The sequence below is a fragment of the Podarcis raffonei genome, chromosome 2, assembly GCF_027172205.1.
Source record: "Podarcis raffonei isolate rPodRaf1 chromosome 2, rPodRaf1.pri, whole genome shotgun sequence".
NCBI classification, from domain to species: domain Eukaryota; kingdom Metazoa; phylum Chordata; class Lepidosauria; order Squamata; family Lacertidae; genus Podarcis; species Podarcis raffonei.
This window is the reverse complement of record NC_070603.1, coordinates 108,075,965-108,103,326: the sequence shown is the minus strand read 5'-3', so window position 1 is coordinate 108,103,326 and position 27,362 is coordinate 108,075,965. Positions and strand designations below refer to the sequence as shown.

Below are 27,362 nucleotides of genomic sequence, written 5' to 3'. Positions count from 1 at the left end.
AAGAAAGAATATTAGTGTTTTTTTATCACTCTGACCACAGCAAGAAATAACCAAATCCAGAATTTATGCCCATCTTAATCATTTAAAAGCACTGGAAGAGAGAGAAACATAATCTGTTGGTATTCCTTGTGGGACCACTGACTGCCGCTGGTAAGTACAGCAAATTAATTATCTTTCGCCATTAGAATACATTAATTCTACGAGAACTGGAGCATTTCTTGTCTCTCGGTTTAAATATTAAACAATTAAGAGTTGCCTTCTACAATAACCCCAACGTCCTCGTTCTGCAGTGACAAGTTAGCCGATCTCCCTTTTATTTTCCATGCATCGTTTCTACCTTGGCCCCTCCAGCTTCACCAAAGGCAGTCTCCTTCTCAATCAGGCCTTGGCTATGCAAATTGAGAAGGGAATCTGCGATAATCCTTGCTGTCCTCTTCTGATAGCCTCCAGAGGTCACCATCAAAATAGGGATTCTGTGTTTCCTAGCAGCTCTGAACACAATTTCATCGCGATCGATAATCCCCTGCAGTTACACAAAAAAAGGAAGCACATTGCTGAACTTCATTGTGGTTCATAAACCATTTTAGCTTATGGTTTCATCATAATATATGCTGGAGTAAATAAAATCATTTTGGAACCCAGGGTGATCAAGTCTCCTCTTCAGTCCAGACTCGGACTTTGATTTTAGAGGAGACTATACTCTGTGTGCTACGAACCTGAGGTGAAATAGCCAGGCCTCCTAAGGGGTCACCATCCAAGATGTCCGTTCCGGCATTATAAACAATGATGTCCGATTTTACTTCGTTCAGTGCACCTTCCACGTGTGTTTTTACTTTCTGAAGATACTCTGCGTCTTCTGTGCCCCAGTCCAATTCAACTTTCCGCCTTATGGCTCCTGAAAGTTACCATGAATCATATATACAATGATTTGGGTGTGGAATAAAGGTAAAATAGTTTCTGATATTGAGTCAGACTTCCATTACAAGCTCTGTGTTATTTTAGTAATCAATAGGTGGGATTTGTTTCCAGGCTTATCAGCCCCCAGTGGCTGGTGGTGTCCTAGGAGAGCCCCCAGAAGAGCATGGAATGGGTGAGGCGGGGGACGACGACACATTTTGTCTGGATAGCTACCATGTTTGGAAGAGCGCAACCTTGACTTCCACCCATGGGGTGATATTCAACTATGTTTTACACAGAGAAGGTCAGCTGAACTTAACAGCCCTGACTTAGTCACGCTCATTATTCTCTGTGGGACTATTCTAAGTAAAGCTTCATTGAATGCCACCCAAAGTAAATAAGCTATAAGGTAAAGGGTAAAGGAACCCTGGATGGTTAAGTCTAGTCAAAGGCGAGTATGGGGTTGCGGTGCGCATCTCGCTTTCAGGCTGAGGGAGCCAGCGTTTGTCTACATACAGCTTTCCGGGTCATGTGGCCAGCAAGACTAAACCGCTTCTGGCGCAACAGGACACCGTCACGGAAACCAGAGTGCACGGAAATGCCCGTTTACCTTCCTGCCACAGCTGTACCTATTTATCTACTTGTGCTGGCGTGCTAGGTAGGTAGGCAGGAGCTGAGACAGAGCAACAGGAGCTCACCCCATTGTGCAGATTCAAACCGCCAACCTTCTGATCGGCAAACCCAAGAGGCTCAGTGGTTTAGACCACAGCGCCACCCGCATAACTATAAATAAGCTACAGCAAAGTACAAAAGACGAGGTCCAATATACAGTGGTACCTCTGGTTACAAACTTAATTAGTTCCGGAGGTCTGTTCTTAAGCTGAAACCGTTCTTATCCTGAGGCGTGCTTTCGCTAATGGGGTCTCCCGTTGTGCGCGCACCTCTGACACGCAATTTCCGTTCGCATCCTAGGGCAAAGTTTGCCACAAGGAGCAGCTACTTCCGGGTTAGCGGAGTTCGTAACCTGAAGCATTCATAACCAGAAGCGTTTGTAACCAGAGGTAGCACTGTAGCTTATAAAAATGATGCAACATAAAATATTTTATTATTGATTTCTTACATTTACTTCCCACCCTTCTACCAAGAACTATGCATGGGGTGGTGCACACTGTTATTCCCTTCCTCTCTTGCTAAAAAGGAGCGTGACGACCTGGGCTGCAAATGAGGCTGGGAGATGATAAGTGGCCCAAAATCAGTGAACTGAGCCTCACAGTCATTTGGACACTGGGCTCTCTGGTCCTAGTCAAACCATGACTAGCCGCTTCCTTGCTGGACTAGCAGTCCAACAGCATCTTGGAGAGTCACAGGCTAGCCATCCCTGGCTGAGATATTTGGATTTTTTTTAGTACAGTGTATCCTGGTTTCCCTTCCCCATTCTAGTCAAGCTAGTAAAGGGTAAAGGGACCCCCGGCCATTAGGTCCAGTCGTGGCCGACTCTGGGGTTGCGGTGCTCATCTCGCTTTATTGGCCGAGGGAGCCGGCTTACAGCTTCCGGGTCATGTGGCCAGCATGACTACGCCGCTTCTGGCGAACCAGAGCAGAGCACAGAAACGCTGTTTACCTTCCCGCCGGAGTGGTACCTATTTATCTACTTGCACTTTGACATGCTGTCGAACTGCTAGGTTGGCAGGAGCAGGGACCGAACAATGGGAGCTCATCCCGTCGTGGGGATTTGAACCGCAGACCTTCTGATCGGCAAGTCCTAGGCTCTGTGGTTTAACCCACAGCGCCACCCACGTCCCTTTCTAGTCAAGCTAGCATCCCCCAAAGGCAAGTCAGTCCTCCATGGTCACCCGAGACGGGTGCCAACAACAGCATCCATGTATTCCCCCCACTTTTAAAATCTGGAATAAGAGTGAGCCTTAGACAGCAGAGAGAAAACTTGGGAATGCATGTCCCAAGTTTCTAAAAAAGTTTCATACCACTTTCTAAAAAAAAAAACCAACATCCTGTGATCCCAGGGATGTCTCACACAGAGAAGATTTCAAATATCTGAACAGTCCAATGGGGAAAAAACCAGCAAATAGTTTCATTCACCAGAGAGCAACATTTCAATTGTCAAAAGGGCAATTCCTCTATTGGCAAATTTTATTTTGAATTGTTTTAAGGTCACAAAAGCTGGGGAGATCACCCACTTACGTTTAGCAAATCCATCTCCTGGATAAATATACCTGTTGTAAACGTCCATAATATACACTCTTCGGTCATCCATAAAGTCTCTTTCATGGCCATTTCCCTGTAAGTTTATCAACATCCAGTTAATGCAAATCAAGCCCAATTAGTGATTAACATAGATTAATGGAATTTCACTATTTGTTTTTACTCCTTACGAAAAGAGTGCACAGGGTATTATGATGCTTATTATGCCGTAAAATAGTATGCAAATATGAAGATACAGATATGGATATAGGCACACATTTAAAAGTTTAATATACCCAATGTTTTCCTTATCTTCTCCATATACAATAACCAATCTGGCAGATTTCTTTTGCGGGGGCCGGGGGGGGGGAGTCTACATACAATCTAGATTCAAAGTGGTATTTTCCAATTTTTCAATCCTCCTCTTTATTTCTCAGAAGTTTTCTATAACAATGAATACTTAAAGATTCATTTTTCAGCAGATCATTCAAATGATGCAGTCATCAAAACCACTGACCCTTTGTTTTCTCTGCCTTCTACGTGTCAGCTCATTTATCGCAACTTGGTTTCTTTAAAAAAAAATTATTAAAAATTTACATGGTTTACAAAAGTATGTGTGTTGTCTCTTTTCTCAGATTGTGAAGTCTTTTCTATATACAGTGGTACCTCAGTTTACAAACTTAATCCATTCCGGAAGTCCGTTCTTAAACCAAATCAGTTCTTAAACTGAGGTGCGCTTTCCCTAATGAGGCCTCCTGCCGCCGGTGCCCTTCCACCATTCGGAGTCCGTTCTTAGACCGAGGTAAAGTTTGCAAACACTACATCCGGTTTTGTGGAGTTCGTAAACCGAATAGTTCGTAAACAGGACTGTTCGTAAACCAAGGTACCACTGTACCAGTTACATATGATGTGAGACATTAGTGTTGTATACAGAATAAGGTTGGGGAAGAAGAAAAGGGTGGGGGGAGAGAAGTGATAAACTTATATTCTTATACTTTTGGGGGGGAGGTTACGTCTGCGTCACTTGGGTAGGTTCTCTTTTTGTTTATTATATTTCCTTGGTAGTGAGAGAGGTTGGGTGGGGGTTTCAAAGGAGGGAAGTGGAGAAGCAGTTCAACCCCAGCTGGTATAGATCCCTTTAACTTCACAGTCCTTACCATTCCCCAATTCTATTTAAAAGGCCTGATTTCCCCTCCCTTTGCTTCCTCACTGCAGCTGAAACACAAGCAGTGTAATGCTTTTTAAAATTTCCTTTGTTTGCTCTGCTCCAAAGGAATGAGGCCTTTTGTGCTCAACTTACAATGAGCCAGGTAAAAGGTAAAGGTAAAAGGACCCCTGACCATTAGGTCCAGTCATGGCCAACTCTGGGGTTGCGGCGCTCATCTCGCTTTATTGGCCGAGGGAGCCGGCGTACAGCTTCCGGGTCATGTGGCCACCATGACTAAGCCGCTTCTGGAGAACCAGAGCAGCGCACGGAAACGCCGTTTACCTTCCCGCCGGAGCGGTACCTATTGATCTACTTGCACTTTGACGTGTTTTCGAACTGCTAGGTTGGCAGGAGCAGGGACCGAGCAACGGGAGCTCACACCGTCATGGGGATTCGAACCACCGACCTTCTGATCGGCAAGTCTTAGGCTCTGTGGTTTAACCCACAGCGCCACCTGCGTCCCTTACACTGAGCCAGAGAGGTTTGCAAAACAGGGAAGCAGTATATATCACTGCTCCTGCAAAACTCTCTTTAGGTTTTGGCGCAAGGGAAGGGAATTCTCTTCTCCTTCCTCCCTCTGGCTTGCTTGGCTCGCTCCTCCACATGCAGCTGCTGGGTGACCTTGGGCTAGTCACACTTCTCTGAAGTCTCTCAGCCCCACTCACCTCACAGAGTGTTTGTTGTGGGAGAGGAAGGGAAAGGAGAATGTTAGCCGCTTTGAGACTCCTTAAAGGGAGTGAAAGGCGGGATATCAAATCCAAACTCTTCTTCTTGGAGCCAAGGAACTCTGAAAGCTAGCGTGGCCTCGCCTTAACTTTCAATCCCTTGCTGGGGTTTTATGGTTTTGCAAAGCCTGATAAGGGCTAGTGGGGAGGGAGGATTAACCCTAGGTTTCAAGTTGGCTTCAAGTAACCCATAATTAACATTAACAACGGTCTGTCAGTTCTGACAACACGACAACCCATGGCTAAGCAAAGACAGAAGTGAAAACTTCCTTGCAGACACAATAGAGGAGAAGCATTTGAGCCCAAGGCTTGCTGAGACACATTCATCTCACGCTATAAACCAGGCTTCCCCAACCTGGTGTCCTCCAGATGTTTTTGTCTACAACTCCCAACTGCTAGGACAGGTGGTCCACAACATCTGAGGGTCAGCAGGTTCAGAAATGGCCGTGCTTGTTGTTGCACATTAAGAAGGACTTTGATGAACTGGCTGTATTATTCCCAGAAACAACTGTGTTTCGGTCCTCTCTTCTGAAAAGAAGAGTGTGGCGTGGCAGTCATAACCCTATAGCTATTGACAAATCCAGGAAACTTTTGAATCATGTGGTGGCCCGCAAGCTGCTATATATGAATGGCCATGTGATTGCACACCCTGACATCCGATTCGGCGATGTGTTTCCGTTTCGTGACAATGGCGTCCATCTTTCCGATCAAGGGAATGATGTGTGGTTGGCAGACATCATCAGAAGTACAGTGGTACCTCGGGATAAGTACTTAATTCGTTCCAGAGGTCCGTACTTAACCTGAAACTGTTCTTAACCTGAGGCACCACTTTAGCTAATGGGGCCTCCCGCTGCCGCTGTGCCGCCGGAACACAATTTCTGTTCTCACCCTGAAGCAAAGTTCTTAACCCGAGGTACTATTTCTGGGTTAGCGGAGTCTGTAACCTGAAGTGTATGTAACCTGAAGCATATGTAACCTGAGGTACCACTGTATTAGGAATTGGTTGCAGCAGTGAGGGTATTGGCGGCGAGCCTTTTGACTCAGTTGGCGGTTAGGCATTGGAATATGTGTGCTGTGTTGAAGGATTGGGTATGGACCATCATCTACCCCTCCTCTTTTGGGTATTCCATTAAAGGAATCCGGCAGTCGTGGATCCTGTCCGATGCCCTGCTTGTGGCTAGGGCCATGGCACGACCCCCGGTGATGTCATGGAAAAGCTTCCAGTTGTATTTGCATCAACAAGCTCCTCCCACTGGTTGTTAACCCTGATATGACTCCCGGCTGTGTGGGGTGGAGTCTGGTATTGCTGTTTCATCCAGTGCCTAAGTCAATACTACTCACATGCTGTAACCAATAAAGGTTGTGGCCTAATTTTGCCCATTAACCTAAAATAATGTGCCCTTGTGTCTTATTACCGTAGATTCTGGCGTATTAGGCGACTGGTTGTATAAGACGACCCCCAACTTTTGCTGTTCAGTTTTAGAGTTACAGAGTTTGAGCACCGCCAGGGGCAGAGCGCGCATCCCTCTGCTGCCTCTGCCATCGCAGCAGCAGCCCGCGGCGAGGCGAGGCGAGGCGAGGCGGGCGGGCGAGCGCCGCCCTCGCAAGGACTTTCCGCGCCCCCTTCTGTGGGGAGGGGGGAGGAGCGACAGCAGAAGGGGCGCCTCTGCTCATTGCCTCCCTCTCCTCCTTCCCAACGCGTATAAGATGACCCCCGAGTTTTGGGGTGATTTTCCAGGGATAAAAAGTCATCTTGTACGCCGGAACATACGGTATACTCCTGTGCGGGTGGCGGGTCCTCGACTCACAACTCCCAGCTGCTAGGAGAGGTGGTCCACAACATCTGAGGGTCAGTAGGTTCAGAAATGACCGTGCTTAGCTACGGTTTAATACATTTAATACATTTTCTGCTTCTGGTCGGGGTTCTTTGGGCCCCGGTCGATATGTGCAATATGCTCCCACTGGAAGTTTGACCATTTCCCTATTTTGCAGATTTCAAAATTTTCCCCAAATGCCACTCCATTATCATAGAATTATGGAATTGTAGAGTTGGAAGGGACCGCAAGAATCATCTAGTTCAACCTCTGTAATGCAGGAATCTTTTGCCCAACATGGAGCTGAAACCCAAGACCCCGAGATTAATAGTCTCACAAATCAAGTTTCCTATATATGTTTTGCTTTTGCAATTCGTTCAGTATAAGTCAACTTACTTTGTGGCACAATTCTGCCGTTCCGTGATTCAGGAGTTCTGTTTCAAATTAAACTTTTTGCATTTGATCACTCACCTGATGCGCATCCAGGTCTATGATAGTTGCCTTAGAAACTCCTTCCATCCTTTCAAATAAAAACTGAAATACACAGAAAAGAAATAAAGAAGAAATTGATTTTTTTTTATTTAAATCGGATTTTTTTTTATATATCAGATTTTTAAAATAAAATGCTTTTGGAGGAAAAATCTTTCTAAAGATAGTTTTCGATTTAAGTTATATTATATTATATTAATCCGGAAATAAGGATTTGTTTTAAGTTTTTCATGTGTGCTAAAACTCAGTCTAAGTTTAAAAAAATTAAAAATCGCTTAACCACATCAGTTAACCAACATGGATACATATGCCATAATGTTATTGTTTTAGTTAAATAAATTGTTTAAATTGTTACTAATGATTATTTTTCTCCTTCCAATAAAGTGCAGCAGAAAAGTTGTCCAAATATAAAGTTAACTTATTAAACCTCACAATAATTTCAAAATTATCTATCTATGTATTTCTAACAGTATAACCAAATCAGTAAAATTTTTATATAACTGTAAAAGCTACTCTGAAAATTTATTACTCCAAAAATGAAACCTTCATCTGGATGTAAATATTAAGATTATACCAGCAAGAAGGAGTCTTTCTGTTAAAAAAATGATTTTAATCAAGTCTTACTAACTAGTGATTTAAATTGTGATTTAAATCGATTTGATTTAAATCAAATCCACCCTGATCCAGACTAATAAGTCCTTGCAAACATTTCCATGAGATTCACACTGTTTACTTGTCCATGGATAGGTTCCAAAATAGCTTTTCTCTGGCTCTCCTCAGAGATTTTGGTGCTTTGTTAAATGGCTAAATACAAGGTCAGTGTTCTTCCATCTGGGATCTGTCACATTTTACGATGATTTAAAGGCTTTAAGCAATAATTTAAAGGCTTTAAAGGAAGCTGTAGTCTGTGGCTACAGCTAAACAGGTCTGGCCCCAAGCAATGAGAGACTGCCTGGATCACCCCAGCTAAACCCTATTCTCTAGCTTTGGGCTGCTGCGTTTATGACTTCATAGGACTTCGGATGAGAGTTTCTGTATTACTGTGTCCATCCCTTTCACTGAAATCAACAGCATTCCAAGTAAGACAAAGTCCACCTTACTCATTGATTCACTTTTAGGACATACCTATCTTACTAGGATTACAGCAGCTTTCAGAGATAGCACTCCATTTCCACACGCAGCACTATCTGATCCATTAATAACAAATTTAGGCTACAGGTATATGCTGACGTTTGTTAAGTTTATGCAAAATAAATAAATAAATGGTGTTGTTGCTTGCAGTGGATCTTCCATACCTTCAGAGCCAATGAGATATCAGCATATGCACAAAACCCTCCACCTTTATCACTTGAGCAGTGATGAAAGCCACCACCTGGAAAAAGAAACGGTAAATCTGAATTTGTTGTTGTTTAGTCATGTAGTCATGTCTGACTCTTTGTGACCCCATGGACCAGAGCACGCCAGGCACTCTTGTCTTCCACTGCCTCCCGCAGTTTAGTCAAGACAGTATGGTATATTGAGAATCCCCTTCATGGATCACTGCCTTGCCATGGTGAAAGGGCTTGAATAACTTAGAGAAGCTATGAGCTATGCCGTGCAGGGCCACCCAAGATGGACAGGTCATAGTGGAAAGTTTTGACCAAACGTGATCCACCTGGAGCAGGAACCGGCAAGCCACTCCAGTATCCCTGCCAAGAAAACTCCATGGACAAAGACAACAGGCATATAAAATCTGAATACTGTATTTAAATAAACTACCAGACGCCATGGAAAACACGATTGTCATTATATAAATATACAGCTGATGAGCAGGTTGTTTCATGAGCCATGCTTCTTTAACCGGCACCGTAACAACATGAATGAGCAAACCCTCCATAAACCCTACACTTTTTCCTGTTTGTCCTCCTTTTTGTCCTGCAAAGGACAAAGCTTTGAATACCTGGGCATGTCTAAACTCTCTTTGCTCCTAATGTGTTTAAAAAAAGAAGAAGTGGGAAATGGCAGCTTCTCTAATCAAAAGGAGTTTCAATATCCTTTTCATTATCCTTCACAGGCAGGAGCTGGCTAGTTTAAAAAGCAAGCCTCGTTAAGGTTAAGCAGAGTTTGTCAGCCTGGAGGACATAGCAAACTGCAGCTCACCATAAGCAGAAATCGCTGAACTCCTGAGTCGCATCGGAGGACTGGGGAGCGGGGAGCATGCAGGCACAAGGTTATGGCACTCCGAATCATGGTTTAGCCTATGGGTCACCAATGCAGTGACCATGGGCACACATGCGCCCCAAAATATATTCCCTGGTGCCTGCAGGATCCCCTCCTGCCCCTGCCCCACTGAAACTAGGCTTGAAAGAAGCCTTCTGTCACAGACATGCAAGGGGAGAGGAGAGTCTTCCTCCCATGTAGAAACTTTTGCTTGGCTCTCCCCTCCTGTTACGTACAGTGGTGCCTCGCAAGACGAAATTAATTCGTTCTGCGAGTTTTGTCGCCTTGCGATTTTTTTCGTCTTGCGAAGCACGGTGTCGGGAAAGTTTCGGAAAAGCTTCAAAAATCACCAAAGTCTTCAAAAACCTCAAAAAAGGCTACCACACCGCGTGCTATGAGTTGCTCCTCGAAGTCAAGTCGCAACTGTATTAACGGTGTTAAGAAAAAGGAAACAAACTTGCAAGACGTTTCCGTCTTGCGAAGCAAGCCCCTAGGGAAAATTGTCTTGCGAAGCAGCTCAAAGAACAAAAAACCCTTTCGTCTAGCGAGTTTTTTGTCTTGCGAGGCATTCGTCTTGCGAGGTACCACTGTACTAAGCTTGGATCCTAGAACAATAGGCAAGTAGGATCCTAGAATGCAACAACAGATTGGCCTGCAGGAAAAGACCAATCAGGCTCCAGGAGGAAGTTAATCAGTCTATTAGGCTGGTAGAATCCTAGAATGCAACAACTGATTGGACTGCTATCAGGCTCCAGGAAGGAAGCAGAATCAGACGGGACTCATTGTGTAAATAATGTATATAAAAGCCTGAGGTTTGGGGGGCAATTGAATCACTGTTTTACAAGCTGAAATAAAGAGCAAGAAATCACTACAGGACTCTGAGTATATTTCACCTCCCTAGCCGAACCCCTCCAGGCTGCAATTAGGATTTAAGTGGACTACAACAGGGTTTCTTTCTACAGAGAAGGGGTAACGGGGAGGGTCACAGTGGGGAGATGGGGGATTGCCTCCTTTAAAAAATCTAATTGCTGGAGGAGAGTGTGCAAGCTTCTTGTTGCGGTGCACAAAACTTTTTCTCTGGTTTGCAAACCTGAACCACAGACCCAAGAACAGGCATAGGCAAACTCGGCCCTCCAGATGATTTGGGACTACAACGCCCATCATCCCTAGCTAACAGGACCAGTGGTCAGGGATGATGGGCGTTGCAGTCCCAAATCATCTGGAGGGCTGAGTTTGCATATGCCCGCCCAAGAAGGTTGGCAACCTTTGGCCTAATGATTAGATGTGACCAGTGAAGACTAAAGAGGAACAAACCGGGGCAAATATAAAAGATGACCAGAATGTGGACCAAAATTTTTGCCGAGAGGCACAGAAGAAGGAAGAAGATACATTGCTACTCACCAATATTAATTGCCCATCCTCTCTCAATGGCCAGTTTCCCTGCCTTCAAAAAAATGAAATAGGGGAGGGGGAAATCATTTATTATTATTATTATTATTATTATTATTATTATTCTCAAAATTCATGCAACAGAGGTGTCACCTTGTATCTCAATCTGGGTGTTTTGAATTGTTCTATAATATACCCAAATGCTTGGAAACTTGAATGTTTACAAAAGTAAAGTGTGCGGGATCAGACTTTCCAAAACAAGGCACAGAAAATATTAAGTGAGATCTATTATGTTTCCTCCTGAATAAATACACTTATGAACAAGCTGTGGGGGATAAAGATGCGCTTCAGATTCAAAAGCACGGAAAAGCACAGGTGTCAAAAAGCAAATGTACTGTAAGCAAAGCAAACCAGCGACTCTCACGGTGTCCCATAGTGTTTCTAATAAATATAATAACCCTACGGCCATGGGAGTTCAGGCACCTGCTGCTACCGAGAACAGTGGTACCTCGGGTTACATACGCTTCAGGTTACATATGCTTCAGTTTACAGACTCCGTTAACACAGAAATATTACCTCAGGCTAAGAACTATGCTTCAGGATGAGAACAGAAATTGTGCTCTGGCGGCACAGCAGCAGCGGGAGGCCCCATTAGCTAAAGGTTAAGAACAGTTTCAGGTTAAGAACAGATCTCCAGAACGAATTAAGTACTTAACCCGAGGTACCACTGTACAGCACAAAAGCTGATGACATCCTATGAAAAACATCATTCGGCAAATCCAGAAGAGTGTCACTATTCTGTGAAATGAACTCAGTGAGTCTACTCTGAAACATGGGTCAAGGTTGTAGAATCTGTCCAGCAAACATAAATAGTTAAGTCATTCAAGTCAAAGCAGAAACGCCATATGGAGAAGTTATTAGAAAGCAGTTTTCTGGGCCTGATGCTGAAAACACATTAATGACAAATAATTTCCCCCTTCTTCCAGATCTAAAACCTTCTCATTTCTTATGCTACCTGGCTGGATGATGCACCCTGAAAATACGGACATCCACCTTTACCGTATTGGCCCAAATATAAGCCGCACCTTTAAAATTCAAGGGGGGGGAAGGAAGAAAAGACAATAGCCGAATATAAGCCGGTCCCTTAAAATTCCGCAGGCACTCATACCCGTTCCATTTTACCGTATGTCAAGCTGTGATATTGCCAGTGTTAAGTAATGAATAATGATTATTTTTTTAAAATCCAGTTACATTACTGGGCATTGTATCATTCACCATAGGCAGTTCTGAAATGTGAACTACAGAAAACATTTTTTTTTAGTTTTAAAAATGCTATTCATTTAATTTGATGAACATTTGAATTCGTATGTATTTCAACTATATGTAATAGCCGTGTGTGTGTGAGAGAGAGAGAGAGAGAGAGAGATTATTCTTAACAATTCTATAACCTTGGCCATATGGTGTGATTTTTTAATTTGTTTTTACAGAAAGTAGCTTCTTGGGAGAAAAGCGATGACAAGCCTAGACAGCATCTTAAAAAGCAAAGACATCACCTTGCCAACAAAGGTCTGTATAGTTAAAGCTATGGTTTCCCCTGTAGTGATGTATGGAAGTGAGAGCTGGACCATAAAGAAGGCTGATCGCCGAAGAATTGATGCTTTTGACTTATGGTGCTGGAGGAGACTCTTGAGAGTCCCATGGACTGCAAGAAGATCAAACCTCTCCATTCTTAAGGAAATCAGCCCTGAGTGCTCACTGGAAGGACAGATCCTGAAGCTGAGGCTCCAATACTTTGGCCACCTCATGAGAAGAGAAGACTCCCTGGAAAAGACCCTGATGCTGGGAAAGATGGAGGGCACAAGGAGAAGGGGATGACAGAGGACGAGATGGTTGGACAGTGTTCTCGAAGCTACCAGCATGAGTTTGACCAAACTGCGGGAGGCAGTGGAAGACAGGAGTGCCTGGTGTGTTCTGGTCCATGGGATCACGAAGAGTCGGAAACGACTAAACGACTAAACAACAAGCTTTAATGCTTTATACACTTAAAGTACCTAGGCCTATACAGTGATGTGTAACAGCATGTGAGGTGTCCTTGATTTAAACAGTTGATGTTTCTATATTTTTATTTAGTGCCAGTAACTGGTTTTTGCAGTGCCATTCAATGGTACAAGGCGCCATTTACCAGAGATGGACATACTGAAATATATTATCATATAATGATAATATATTTCATGTTAATGTGGCATTCACCTATTTCAAATGAAAATTCTCTAATATTCTCATTAAACGAGAATATACTCCAAAAGATTATTCTCGAGAATTTCACATCACTAGATCTGGTATAACAAAGCTTCCTATATTCCTTCCATCAAAGATAGTTTTGTCCTTTCGTAGCATAGAATCATAGAATCATAGAGTTGGAAGAGACCACAAGGGCCATCGAGTCCAACCCCCTGCCAAGCAGGAAACACCATCAGAGCACTCCTGACATACGGTTGTCAAGCCTCTCCACACTCCTTGGCAGCAAATTCCACTGTCGAACAGCTCTTACTGTCAGGAAGTTCTTCCTAATGTTTAGGTGGAATCTTCTTTCTTGTAGTTTGGAAAGGGCCCGTAGGGCCAACGGCCATAACTATTTATAGACCTAAAAATTATAATAATTAAATATGTGTATTGCCCTTTTAAAATTGCTTTAGAATTAGAATCAATAGGAGAGAAAATGAAACAAAATATTTACCATTATCGTCCCTCCAGTTTGAGTTCTCAGGGGCCTCAGCACCTTTCTCTGAACAAGGAAATTTGGCAGAAAAAGAACAGGTGGGATTTCTGTAATTGTCGCCACAACAAAGGACCACTGGAAAGAAAACAAAAGATTACGGATTAGTTGCTCTCAGGGCAATTCATGTCTACCCAAAAGTAAGCACTGTTGAGTTCACTAGGACTCGCTCCCAAGTCAGCATTTACAGGTGGGCAGCTTAAATAACTGATTCATTAGCAGCACCATCTAAACATGTCTACTCAGAAGTAAATTCCTCAGTGTTGCAAATAGGACTTACTCCCTAGTATGACAGTTTAGGGTTCATATCTGTTCATAATACAGCTATATGCGAAGCAAAAATGTGTGCATTTAAACAAATAATAAAATTACAAAAAGCACCAATGATATCCAGGAAAAGTGCAGATGAGCGAAGGAGACGAGCAGATTAAATCGCTATATGATACAATCTTTTAATTCAGATCACTGGACTCGGAAATAAAGCAGTTATTGCTGCTCTTTGATAATGCTTTGGAGTAGTTGTGCCCAATCTAAAAGTAATTTAGAAAACATAAAAAAACCAGAAGAACGTTAACTACGAAGGCAAAAGTACAGAGCAACAATGGATAAGGGCAATGATTTCAGTGCCATAATTAGCTAATGCAGGAAAACAGCACACTGAAAATGACGGTACAACAAATAACTAAACTGTATTTCATATTCATAGCACTTTCAAGGGTACAGCAAAAGCACAAAATGATTTCTGGAATACCTCTTCAACGCTTTCCAGTATATGATTCTGTAAGCAGTACAAAGAAAGTTGGAAGAAAATATATTCAAACATCTTGAACAACTCACAGCCATAACTAAACTGCAAACTCTACCATGTTTCAGAGAGTGGTTTGCGACGCGACTCTTAAGCACTGAAAGGTTTTCTTGCCAGTGTCGCAAATTTGGTCTGGGACAATGTACTGAAATATAATTTACCGATATGTTTGGGAGAAGTATTAAATCTATATGGCAAATTGTCTTGATAGACGTCCCACAAAAGCAGCACGAGTTTTACCATTTTGCATGAGAAGCACTGCTACTAACCTACCCAAACATTGTCTCTCCATAGGAAAAAATAACCAGTGTGGTATACGCTGAGAAATATTATTAGTCTGGCTTGATTATATGGCTAGGATAAGCGCAACTGCATGATCAGAGTTGGGAATGGGTTTCTTCTCCTATCTTAGACAATGCCACTGGTGTGGAAGCTGACTAAAATGAGGGTTAGTCAAGTTAAAGGTCTAGGAAACCTAGGAACCTCTGGTTGCTTTTTAATTTCTCATTTCCCTTCTACCCATCATATAAAACAGTACATAACCTGTTCTATTTCTGTTTGCGTTGCAGGACATGGAGGTAAAGGATCCCTGGATGGAGGATAAGGGAATGGCCAAGACGCAAATCTTGCTGCTAGCTCCATAGCAAAAGCAAAGTCAAACTGCTATTATCTGGCTATTGACAGCGATTCCTAAACTCAAAATCAAATCCAGACACAAACACGCATAGCTGTCAACTTTCAGATTTGAAAATAAGGGATCAGCAGCCTCGAAAATAAGGGATCAGCAGCCTCACCTGTCCTGGGGACAGTCTACGGGATATCTAACAATCCAGAATAGCAGTGGGAACCAGCGGGAAACGGCACTGGAATAAGGGAATTTCCCACAAAGAAAGGGAAGGTTGACAGCTATGACAAACACACCCCAGTAAAGGACAAGCATCAAGAAATTAAAAGCCCACTGTCAGTCCCCCAACTTGTCATAGGGAGAATATCAGCAGTCCTAAAATCACATCCATGAAATGCGGAACTTTACTCTTCATTAGGAAGAAACAAATGCAGCTCTTGGGGGGGAAAACTTTCAAAACAAGGAGCTATCAGAAGTCAGCATAATTTGCACACAGGCCAGTGCAAATGTAATACTGCCTTATCTCCTTCTCAAACTTAAGCAATGGCTACACACAATTCTCCTTTTGCATGAACTTCACCCTTTATTTCATTTTCTGAATGAACCAGGGTTAGCATTGCATCTACAGAAGCATTTTCTCTAAAGGTGGTTAAATCTAAACCAGAGTTTGCAATACAATCAAAAGTGGAGTTGCACAGTCCTTAGGCTAAGGACTATTAGTAAAAAAAACAAAAAACCTGGGGCATGCATAACTCTTATTACCATTCACAGGTCCAAAAATGGAAGGAAGGAAGGAAGGAAGGAAGGAAGGAAGGAAGGAAGGAAGGAAGGAGTGAAAAGGATGTCTTAACTATGGTCTGCACTGAGCCCAAGTGTTAAATAAATGCAAATTTAGCAGACTGGATTTCCGCTGTCTGGAACTAAGATAGTAGAAAGGCATAAAAATTACAGTGTAGAAACTGTTAAAATGTGAGCATAAACTGCACATCTCTTTAGGGTTTTTAATCATCTTTTCTCATCACTGAGATTTAAAAACATGCATGCATAGAGAATGCACCCCTGTAAAGGATAGCATTGGGCTCTCAAGTAAAAACCATCTTTGGGAGATTCTCACACACCTAAGTTTTGCACCTGTATACGAATTACGGACAATATAATTTAAGTGGTGTTTTAAAAGATATCATCTGAAGAAAAATCAGCCAAATGACACATGGTCTTACATTCAGCAGAATCTCAGTGATTTCAAAATTTCAAAAAAATATATCCTTTTTTAAAAAATCAGCCCAATTTGGCTGATTTGGAGTAGTCACCGTGGTGGGGAATCTTACAGAGATTTCAAGCAAGAAATACACACAGTTAGCGAGAAGGCCAAGAACAGGACCCAGTAAATGCCAAAGAAATGGAATGGTAATTAAAAAAGGCAATTTTTGAGAATTATAAAAATTGTACAGTTAAAACCATAACGCATTCCTGATTTCTGTAAATATTCTACAGTAAAGAGGAAAGCAGTATACATCAGAAGGGGATTAAGTTTTCCCAAAAAATGTCTGCAATATAATACTGAGTCAAATAAATGAAATTGATTCCTGCAAAGAGTCACAACTGCTTCAAGATTGTCACCTAAAAACCTGAATGAACTCGAGTTGAAAGAGAGGGGGGGAACTTGGTGCTTCAATTGCTCCCAATGTTTTTGTTTTGTTTTGCTTTGTTAGTACTGGCACCCTAGTGACTGTTTATATAAAACCAGTTTCAGGAGACAGGAATTCAACTTCCCTCAACAATACTGCAGTTTTCCATTTAAAATTTGCAGGCCTGGGTTATACAAATGAGCAACTACAACAAGATAGGATATTGCTTTATTTATTGCTTATGGCTCATGCTTTGTTTGAAAACCAACAGACAGACCAACGTCAGGTTTTAGATGACAGAGTAAACCATAGTATATAGCTTGTTTGAGCCGTGGCTAGGGAGCAGGGAGGAAAGCTGTGCGAGGGGGACTCCCATGGGACGACGGAAGCACCCATACAATTAAACTACAGTTAAAAACACGCTGTGCCTTTTTGTGACGTGAAAACAAGGCTAGTAACATCAGCTAGTAACATCAGCTATCCTAGGGACGCGGGTGGCGCTGTGGGTAAAAGCCTCAGCGCCTAGGGCTTGCCGATCGAAAGGTCGGCGGTTCGAATCCCCACGGCGGGGTGCGCTCCCGTTGCTCAGTCCCAGCGCCTGCCAACCTAGCAGTTCGAAAGCACCCCCGGGTGCAAGTAGATAAATAGGGACAGCTTACTGGCGGGAAGGTAAACGGCGTTTCCGTGTGCTGCGCTGGCTCGCCAGATGCAGCTTTCTCACGCTGGCCACGTGACCCGGAAGTGTCTCCGGACAGCGCTGGCCCCCGGCCTCTTGAGTGAGATGGGCGCACAACCCCAGAGTCTGTCAAGACTGGCCCGTACGGGCAGGGGTACCTTTACCTTTTTAACATCAGCTATCTTCTTCTGCTTACTAACGCAGCTGGAGAACATCCCAATTCAGATCTTAAGGGAATTGTTCTCTGCATTAAATCAGAGTTGCATTAATTGGTCATATGATAGTTCAATACAAACAAGCCTTTCCAATTAAAGGCAGTCAGGTGATAATCTCTGTGAAGCTTTAATATGAAACTGGCTTTTCCAGCTTTCAAACAGAGGTACCAAGAAGAGAGTACGACTAAGGCCTGTCTCTCAATCTAGACACTCACGTTCCTCTTACTGTTGGTCTGTACTGCCATTTGAGTTCCCTAAAATATAAAACTTCACAAGGTAAACTCTATCAAAACATAGTTCTAAAATTACACAATACCTTCTTAATGATTTCAGGGTTTTTTTATTTATAGATAATTTGTGGCACATGTCTATTTTTAATTTTCTAATCAACACTCCTCCCACCCGCCACTATAACCTAAGGACTATGTTCTAACCTAAGACTTAGGGGGGAAATCATGAAAATAAGAATTCTAAAGCTATGAAAGAAAATGTTTTTGCCGTTTCCTGCTTTATGTTCACTTACGTGTACTGAGGATTTTGTTTTCTGTGTGTGCGAGAGGGAGAAACATACAGGACGAGCAGGGGGATCAAAGTTTGTTTCAAACACAAGTAGAAGATACAACACCTTTAATCGATTCAAGTAGCTTCTGGTGTGACCAACTAAAAGGTCTTCTTCAGTTGCTTCTTGAGCTCGTACAATCAGATCATCGGTAATTAGTTTTGCTTCTGAATTGAAAAAGAAAAGCACATTACATCCAACATCTCATGTAAATAAGGCACACATTTCAATACTGCAGAAGCCAGCACATAAGATTTTCCATTACTAAATTAGGCTTCTGCTTTGCTGTAAACTCCATTGCGCACTAAGCAGAAAACGATAGTTTATTCAGGACCGATGGCTATACCACTGCTGCTTTTAAGGCAGTGCAGTACTGCAGATTTAACAGACAGAAGGCATACTAATCGTCCATATAAAATACAATAAAAATACCAAAGTAATCATAACAGCTGCACACATCAGTAACAATCTACTTCTTGCAGGTTGACTTTTTACCGAATACCGATACAACACAATTTCTACAAAGCTTAAGACTTTTACGTTCAGCATGCACTTTACCTTTCAAAAAATTTATTACTTTCCCCCATTTTCCAGCATCGAATGGATGTAGTTTCTCCAGTCCCATGAATGTAATATTGTAATCTGGAGAATACACAATCGGCCAGCATGTTGGCGGGATGTCGTGGTAGAGTTCTGTCCTGTGAGGCCTAAGAGAAACAGTAACAACATCAGATATCCAAATACCAAAAAGGAGAAATACATGCCACATAAGGTAAAGGTAAAGGGACCCCTGACCATTAGGTCCAGTCATGACCGACTCTGGGATTGCGGCGCTCATCTCGCTTTATTGGCCGAGGGAGCCAGCATACAGCTTCCAGGTCATGTGGCCAGCATGACTAAGCCGCTTCTGGCAAACCAGAGCAGCGCACGGAAACGCCGTTTACCTTCCCGCCGGAGTGGTACCTATTTATCTACTTACACTTTGACGTGCTTTCGAACTGCTAATACCATTCATTATAAGAGATCAAAGGTGAGGGAGGCCAAACCAAACGGTCCAATACTACCAAATGTCATCGCTTGTAGCTTTGTTGGGCACAGGAGGCATTCTGGGCTGGGAAAGCCACCCTCTTACATCTCAAGCAGCCTTCAGAAAAGGCCTCTTGCCTTTGGTCACCCACTGCTGGAAGTGCCAACCAATCCGCCCAGCCCATTTGGCTCTGGCCATGCAAAGCCAATGAGCGTGGCTGGAAGGAGCAGCCTGTGCATGTGGGATTGTAGAGTGTGGCAACAGACTTTGCACATGAAGACTAGATAGCAGCAGACTCACAGAATTACAGAACTCGAAGGGACCAAGAGGGTCATCTAGTCCAACCCCCCACAATGCAGGAATATTCTACCCAATGTGGGGCTCAAACCCACAACCCTGAGATTGAGAGTCTCGTGATCTATCAACTGAGCTATGCTCAATAGCTACACATAAGGCTCCTACCTGTCCCTGATGTCCTCGCATCCTTCATACTGTTTTTTCAGCTCATAGGAGAGGAGCCAAACATATTATAATCTCACATTAATTGGCCCAACTGCCAATTGTAATATACAGTTTCACCCTAAACATGAGAACATAACAGGAACCTGCTGGATTGGGCCAGTGATCTAGTTCAGCATCCTGTTCTTACAGTGGACATGAGTTCACCAGCACTCTCCCCTCCTGGTATTCAGAGAACTGTAGAGTTGGAAGGGGCCCATAGAAAACCTTGTCCTCCAGGAACTTGTCTAATCCTCTTATAAGAACATGACGTGCTAAGTTGTGTATCTGGGAGACATGGTATGACTGGCCATTCCTAATCAAAACTGAGGGTGTAAGAAAAGATTGAAACCAGATTTGTTTTAGCTGAAACAAAACAGTAAGGTATTTTAGCTAAATATATATGTATAGTATTTAGCCTGCCTGAATTAAAATTAATTCCCATTCAGGAAATTTCATTACAGATTATCGTTCCAATTGATATAATAGAAAATGCAAGTGTTTTATGGAACAACCCTATGCATATCACTCAAAAGTCCCACTGAGCAATGTAATTTACTCTCTTGTAACAGTGCACAGGACTGTGGCCTTAATTTGATTTCTGTCGTTTAGAACAACACAGAATGTGAGAGTCATATCACAGGGTTCACTCCAGAAATGAACATTCTTTAATTTTAAAACTTTTAATTTAGCATTAATTACTGTATTTTACATGACTGGGATAATATTAGAAAGAGTGATGCGGGTGGCGCTGTGGGTTAAACCACAGAGTCTAGGACTTGCCGATCAGAAGATTGGCGGTTCGCATCCCTGCAACGGGGTGAGCTTCCGTTGCTCGGTCCCTGCTTCTGCCCACCTAGCAGTTCAAAAGCACGCCAAAGTGCAAGTAGATCAATAGGTACCGCTCCGGTGGGAAGGTCAACGGCGTTTCCGTGCGCTGCCCTGGTTCGCCAGAAGCAGCTTAGTCATGCTGGCCACATGACCCAGAAGCTGTACGCTGGCTCCCTTGGCCAATAAAGCGAGATGAGCGCCGCAACCCCAGAGTCGGCTATGACTGGACCTAATGGTCAGGGGTCCCTTTACCATTACCACTTTCTGATGCAACTTTTCATCCTTAGCTAAGAGGGCCGTAAATAAAAATGTTCAAACAGCTAAATAATAATAATAATTTTAAAAACACAGTACCACATTCTGAAGTTCAGGCTCAAGCAAGCCACTTCGATGCTTACTTGGTTCAAATAAATGCATTATCTATACGCAACCATGCTATTCACAGAACTAAAGGTCTGCTCTTTAACAAGCCTCATCTCCCAAGGTGCAAACCAACTGCTGGTGTTGCAAACTGGCAGTACCTAATTTTGCAACTGTCACATCATACAATTACCCATTTGAAATGTTTAACTATCCCCACCCCATTACCTGTTTGTGCACAAACAACACACACAAACAAACCACCCAACACTGCAGCGGAGGAAGCCGACTGCAGTCCTCAAAAAGACCTTACAGGCTCTTAATACTAATAATAAAGCCTTTTTGTTTCGTTTTTAAGGTCTGACATTTTGTCACGTTTTTATATTTTGCTGGAAGCCGCCCAGAGTGGCTGGCTAGGGAAACCCAGCCAGATAGGAGGGGTATAAACAGGGCCGGATTTAGGTTTGATGAGGCCCTAAGCTACTGAAGATAATGGGGCCCTTTATATGTCCAGCTGTCCTTTATCAACAACCAACTGTCATTTTTTTGTGTTGAATATATGCTATATGGCAATTTATGGACCTAATAGGTATCTAAAGCCATTTGCCACTGTTGCTGTATGTAGGCTTTATTTTGTTTCTTATCTTATATTTTGGAAATGTACATTTTTCCCCCTTTAATTTTTTTTTGGGGGGGCACAAGCTATAGCATGTTTAGCTTATATGTAAATCTGGTACTGGTATAAATGATATTATTATTATTTGTTATTATTCCACCCATTGCTTTACTCTCTGGAGTCGAGAGGCTGCAGCAGCAGCACTTACGTCGTTGGGTTATTATGAGGCAGGACAAAAGTAGCCACAAAGAGGTGGTTTTTTTGTGTGTAATTTAATACGGACTAATAGCAGCCAGGCCCGTGGGGGCTGCTTCCCTTCCCCCCGGCGCTGGAGGGGGAGGCAGCGAAGCAGAGGGCGCCTCGACCTCCCTCCGCCTGAGCCGGTCCCCGTCGGAGGCAGGAGCGGCGGTCGCTAGACCTGCCCGGGCTCCTCCCTCCTCGCGCGCCCAAGCGGCGTCTCCTCCTCCGCCCGGGGCCCACGCAGTCCCGCCGCTCGTTACTCACATGGTGCCCCCTCGCGTGTCCATCTACCTATCTACTTGTATCTATCGACATCTACGGACGCACGCAGGTCCAGAGAGCCCATGCCTCGGTGTTAACTGAGCATGCCCGGCTCCCGCGAGCATGCTCAGAACCGCCGAGCGAAGCCGCCGCCCGAGCCCTCACCCCGCGGAGCTGGTTTATCGCGCGGCGCGCGTAGGGACGCCGGCCCAAGCGGCCAGCCAACCAATCAGCGCGCCCGTTTCCCGTTTCATCCTCCGCACAACATCCCTCTGAGGTAGGCTAGGCTGAAGGATAGTGAGGGGGCCCGAGGTCACCCGGGGGGGGGGCAGGCTGGTAGAGGAAGGTCTTCAGTTGCATTCAAGCAGGTGAGGAAGAATCTGGGTTGGTTTAAAAATAGTAAAAAAATAAATAGTAATTTGGGGAAACCCCCTGATATTTTATTTTTTATTTGTTCATTAAAGAAACATATACACTGCCAACAACAACCCTCGAGGCAATTCACGGAAAAGGTAAAAAGATTCAACAATAATTCAAAACACCCAGAAAAATAAAATCAGCAACAAACCCAAAACAGATTAAAACACACAGCAACAGTCTAAATTTCTGGGTAGGCGTCTCTATAAAAAATAATGTTATTAGAAGGTACTGGGAGGTTTGCTGGTTCCTAAACTTTAATTCCAGGTCTAAACTATTGGAGGAGAAAATTCTAGTCCTTTATCAATCTGGCTGTACTGTACAGTATATGATATATAATGCACCTTTAACAAAATGAGCTTGGGCGCCCCCCGGAGGGCAAAAACAAAGCGTCTGAAAATCGTGGGGAACGGAGTAAGAAACCTTTAAGGCAAACATCAGCGACTCTACGAGGCGGAGATCGGGATCTCTTGCAAACTCTTGCAGTACCAGCCATACGCACCCGGCTTCCCCCTGGCACCCCCCCCCAACTCCTCGTCTCCTCCCCACACATTAATGGTAGCATTCCACAATGCCATGTGCAAGCAGCCCCCGCCCCTTCAATCCCGCTGCCCTCCATGACCATTTGCTGCATTCCTTCCAACTGCAAAAGTTTGCAAGCTTCTCTTCAACGCTCTTTCAGGGACTGATCCAGGGGCGGCTGCCGCTGCTGTTTTGCAAGCACCCGTCCCTTTTTTGCAGCTCTGCAAATTTCTAACGAAACCTGCAGGGGGAGAACAGCGGCGCAACTGCAAGCAGTTCTCCAAGGTCAACATTCGCGCTGTTTGAAATATATGTTTACGCTGACATGGCTTTGCTTGCTCCCGACCACAGAAAGAAAAGCAAGAGATCCAGGGGCTTGGAGAGAGTGGGGGGGGCAGGACCCAGTAGCTTTCCTTTAGAGGCACAATGCGCTCCAGAGAGAAGCCTCCCCAGATTCTGCTCGGCGCTCCGATGGAGTCCCACCGCTTGCAGCGCGCAAAGCCCGACGAGGCGAGCAAACGGGTGTGCGGGAAGCCGCCGCCGCCGAGAATCCTTCCTTTTCCTGTCTGCAAAGGCAGGGTGGATCCATTGCTTGCAGCAGCAGCCGCCTCCGCCTCCCCGCTTGGCCTATTGGCTCGCTGGCGCAGCTGCTTCCACCTCTCCCTGGAAGGAGCCACTCGCAGGGTTGGGGGCCGTGACGCCTCGAGGCGGGATTGGCCATGCCAAGTGTCCGAAAGAGATCCTTGCAAGTCCCGGCCAAAGCTCCGCCCACGACGTTACTACTGACTAACAACTGTTCATGTGAACACTCGCTGGTGCAAAAGGTTCCATCTTGGCTTTCTTCTGGTGCCTTCCTCTTCCATGCAAGCTGTGGGCTCTTTCCCTCCAGCTGTGGCTTGCTGGGTCTCCTGAGGGAAGTTTGGCACTTCTCAGGTAGTGGGGGCACCTGGAGCTGCTGATAATCCTGGGCTGGCTAGGCCAAAGCAGGCATGCCACATACGCCGCGCCAGCGCTTGCAGCCCCGCGCCCCGGTTTGGTCCGAGATGGAGACGCGGAACTTCCTGGCCCTCTGGGGCGAGCTGCTGATTCTCAGGTGGATCGAAAACCGGCCCCCCAACAGCGACATCTACGAGGACCTCTCGGCCCAGATGATCGCCAGGGGTCACGAGCGCAACGCCTCGCAGTGTCGGAACCGGGCCCGGGACCTGAAGCGCAGCTACCGGAGAGCCAAGGACGCGCAGGTGTGCGCCGGCGCCGAGCCGGTTTCCTGCCGCTACTTCCGAGAGCTGGACCGGATGTTTGGCGGAGAAATGGACGGCGTGGCGAACCGGAGCCTGCCAAGCATGGACGGGTCTGCCCGGGTGGTGGTGAAAACGGAAGAGGCGGAGGACATGGAGGCGCAGGTCTCCGAAGAGGAGGGCAACCAGATGACGCCACCAAACACGCTCTCGAGCATGGACGCCGACACGGACACCGAAACGGAACCGAACCTTGGGGTCTCGCGAGAGCTGGTGGCCGGCGACCCGGATGTGATTGAAACCAAAATAGGGGAGGAGTGCCCCAGTGACAAATCTCTGCCTTTATACGGGCAACCGGTGGCTGGCCCCAGCGAAGATGGGCACCATTCTGTGGCTGGTGAGCAAATGTTGTGTTGCCGCGGTGGCCTTTCTGTGGGTGCTCATGGCTGTTTGGCCGGCGAGGCGTCAACCGGCTGTGGGAACCGACAAGAACAATTCTGGGCTCTTGTGGGGTAGGGTGGCATGACCTGAATTCCCCCTGTTTAGAGACCCGAATTAGATGTGCCTTGCCAGAGAGGAACTGACGTGAAATTTAGTCTCGGAAGCGGAGCCTGCGTAAGGTTGGATGCTATGCAAACCGTCCCGGTTAGCCGGGAGTGCCATATGGTGCTGTGTGTCTAGGTCTGGCCAATTTTGGTCAGAATGCGAGAGGGAGGGTGCCTGGGAGGCTCTGAAGGAGCCTGGGAGGAGGTTACTTAGATTTTCATCCTTGCAGCCAATCGGCATTCATTCCGGGCGAAGGCAGCTCCACCCTGGCAAATTGATTGGATGGTGGGATAAGCTGGCTGGCAGGCAGGAAAAAGGAAGCAGGGGGTATAGGAAGGACAGAAAATGGAGGCGGGAGGGAAAGTGTCTGTGGGGCGGGTTTGGCTGGCTGAGAGGGTGGGGAAAGGCTCTCAGAAAGGGAGAAGCTCAGTGGGCTTGATTCCACAGTTGATATGATATCAGCTATGCTACCAATGACATTGATTATTGGCAGCAGATGTATTATGACGCTTGGTTGCATTATAAACCCTTCCAAACAAAATTGCCACTGTGGCTTAGATACGATTTTATTAAGAGCATTTGCAACCTTCCCTTCACCTCAGTGGATCCCAGGACAGGGTATGAGATGCAGATTCCATAAGATCACATTCGAAACAGCTGTAAATCGGAAGCGCAAACCATAGAGCAGACTCCCTAGCACAGCCCTGAATCACTGAAAATGCCTGGGCAAACAGTGTTTCAGCACCAGGTGTACCACTACAAAGACAGCCTTTTCTCGTGTTGCCACATAATGCACACCCACCAGTGGCACATGGCAGCATACAGCTAGGGTTATTCGTTTTATTATTTTTCTATTTTTATATCCCACCTGTCCTGGAACTCAAGGCAAGCGCATATGTGGTTCATACTGCTCTGTGGCACATAGTCAGTGTGGGCCCCAGCACCCAGGAACAAGGGAATGGAATGGGGCCTCCTCCTGACAATGATCAGCACAAGAGACTTGCTCTTTATTGAATGTTAATTCCATTCTTCCTCCAAGGAGATCGGTACATGGCTCTCTCCTACACATCCTTAGAACAGACATGTGATGGATGCAGCTTAGGATGAGAGGCAGTGACGTGCCCAAGGCCACCCAGCGAGCTTTGTGACTGAGGGGAACTTGAACCTGGGTCTCTTTGGCTCTAGTGAGGCCCTCGATAACACAGGGGTGGGGGATGTGTTTTGGCCCAGCGGGCCAGGTTTTCTCCCCAACCTGCAGGTCAAACCACCTGCCAGTCATCTTATAACCCCTGCACCCACCCCCAGTGCTACGTGCTCTACCTTTGCAAAGCTTCAGGCTTCTGTAAATCCCTGCTCCCCTGACTAACCCAAAGGGAAAGAGGGAATCCGGAGTCTTGGCCACCTGCTATTCTCTGTCCTTTGCAGCTGTGCCAGCCGGGGCTGAGCAATTGGTAAAAAAAAAAAAAAATTGCAGTTGACAGAGCTCACCGGAGATTACAATTTGCTTCCCCTCTCCCTTCAGGCAGAGGCAGGCGCGACAACTCCCTGGGGCGCCCCCTGACGACAGCAGAGAGGATGGCGTCCATGCGGGAGAGGAAGAGGCGGTCCCACGAAGAAATGATGCACGAGATCATGACCGACTACCGGCGGACCTGGGAGACGATGGAGGCACTTCACGAGAGGGGCGAGATCAGCGCCGGGGAGTTCCGTGAGGCGATGCTGAGGGAGATGCTTCTGGACAGAGAGGCCCGGACCCGCGAGGCCCAGCTAGACCGCGAGGCCAGGGCAAGGGAGGCCCAGCTAGATAGAGAGGCGAGGGCCAGGGACAGCCATCTGGAGAGGGAGATGAGGATTAAGGAGCTCAACATGATTGAGGCGGAGCTTCGGCGCACAAGGGATATCCTCCACCCCATGGTTGAGGCCGTGGTGTCCGTCGCAGAGGTCCTGCGTTCGACAAGCAGTATACAACGGCAGCCTCGCCAGGCACAGCAGAGTGGAGGGGGTAACTTCTTGGAATTGGAGGGTAGCAAATAATTATCCCCCCCCCTTTTGTGAGGGGTGGGCATTAGTATATATAGTTACTGTGCTGGGCAGAAAGGAGGGGGTAGTAAGGAGGGGGGAAACTGTTGCAACCCTGGAAGCCAAGACCCACTTTTGGGGCAAGTACTCTCCGGTGGGAGAGCCTCAGCAGAGATTTAACATGTCAAAACCCTTTCAAATGAATTCCAAAATGTCCCTTCTTAATACAGTGGTGCCTCGCAAGACGAAATTAATTCGTTCTGCGAGTTTTGTCGTCTTGCGATTTTTTTCGTCTTGCGAAGCACGGTGTCGGAAAAGTTTTGGAAAAGCTTCAAAAATCACCAAAGTCTTCAAAAACCTCAAAAAAGGCTACCACACCGCGTGCTATGAGTTGCTCCTCGAAGTCAAGTCGCAACTGTATTAACAGTGTTAAGAAAAAGGAAACCAACTTGCAAGACGTTTCCGTCTTGCGAAGCAAGCCCATAGGGAAAATCGTCTTGCGAAGCAGCTCAAAAAACAAAAAACCCTTTCATCTAGCGAGTTTTCCGTCTTGCGAGGCATTCGTCTTGCGAGGTACCACTGTA

The 27,362-nt window shown here is 45.3% G+C and overlaps 2 protein-coding genes and 1 long non-coding RNA gene across 5 annotated transcripts; 2 read left to right on the top strand and 1 right to left on the bottom strand.

The window, feature by feature from the left end:
* Positions 1-85: 85 nt before the first annotated feature.
* HDAC11 (histone deacetylase 11) lies at positions 86-23,941 on the bottom strand. 3 transcript variants are annotated; one of them, XM_053378996.1, is made up of 12 exons: positions 23,459-23,941; positions 22,202-22,416; positions 18,762-18,910; positions 18,270-18,370; positions 14,447-14,473; positions 13,657-13,773; positions 10,932-10,974; positions 8,627-8,703; positions 7,314-7,376; positions 3,097-3,193; positions 717-895; positions 86-523 (listed from the first exon to the last, which is right to left on the bottom strand). In XM_053378996.1, the coding sequence occupies exons 3-12, from the start codon at positions 18,826-18,828 to the stop codon at positions 314-316; spliced, it is 981 nt and encodes a 326-aa protein (XP_053234971.1). In that variant the 5' UTR covers positions 18,829-18,910; positions 22,202-22,416; positions 23,459-23,941; the 3' UTR covers positions 86-313. The 3 variants fall into 3 exon arrangements, with proteins under 3 accessions (XP_053234971.1, XP_053234969.1, XP_053234970.1); XM_053378994.1 differs by lacking the exons at positions 22,202-22,416; positions 23,459-23,941 and adding an exon at positions 22,040-22,195; XM_053378995.1 differs by lacking the exons at positions 14,447-14,473; positions 22,202-22,416; positions 23,459-23,941 and adding an exon at positions 22,040-22,195.
* Positions 6,835-16,164, top strand: LOC128408966 (uncharacterized). The gene is made up of 4 exons (XR_008329167.1): positions 6,835-6,877; positions 8,613-8,718; positions 12,407-12,485; positions 15,070-16,164. It is a non-coding gene; the product is annotated as an uncharacterized LOC128408966 (long non-coding RNA).
* LOC128408919 (uncharacterized) lies at positions 23,935-27,335 on the top strand. Its single transcript, XM_053378988.1, has 2 exons — positions 23,935-24,610; positions 26,282-27,335. The coding sequence occupies exons 1-2, from the start codon at positions 23,965-23,967 to the stop codon at positions 26,791-26,793; spliced, it is 1,158 nt and encodes a 385-aa protein (XP_053234963.1). The 5' UTR covers positions 23,935-23,964; the 3' UTR covers positions 26,794-27,335.
* Positions 27,336-27,362: the final 27 nt, after the last annotated feature.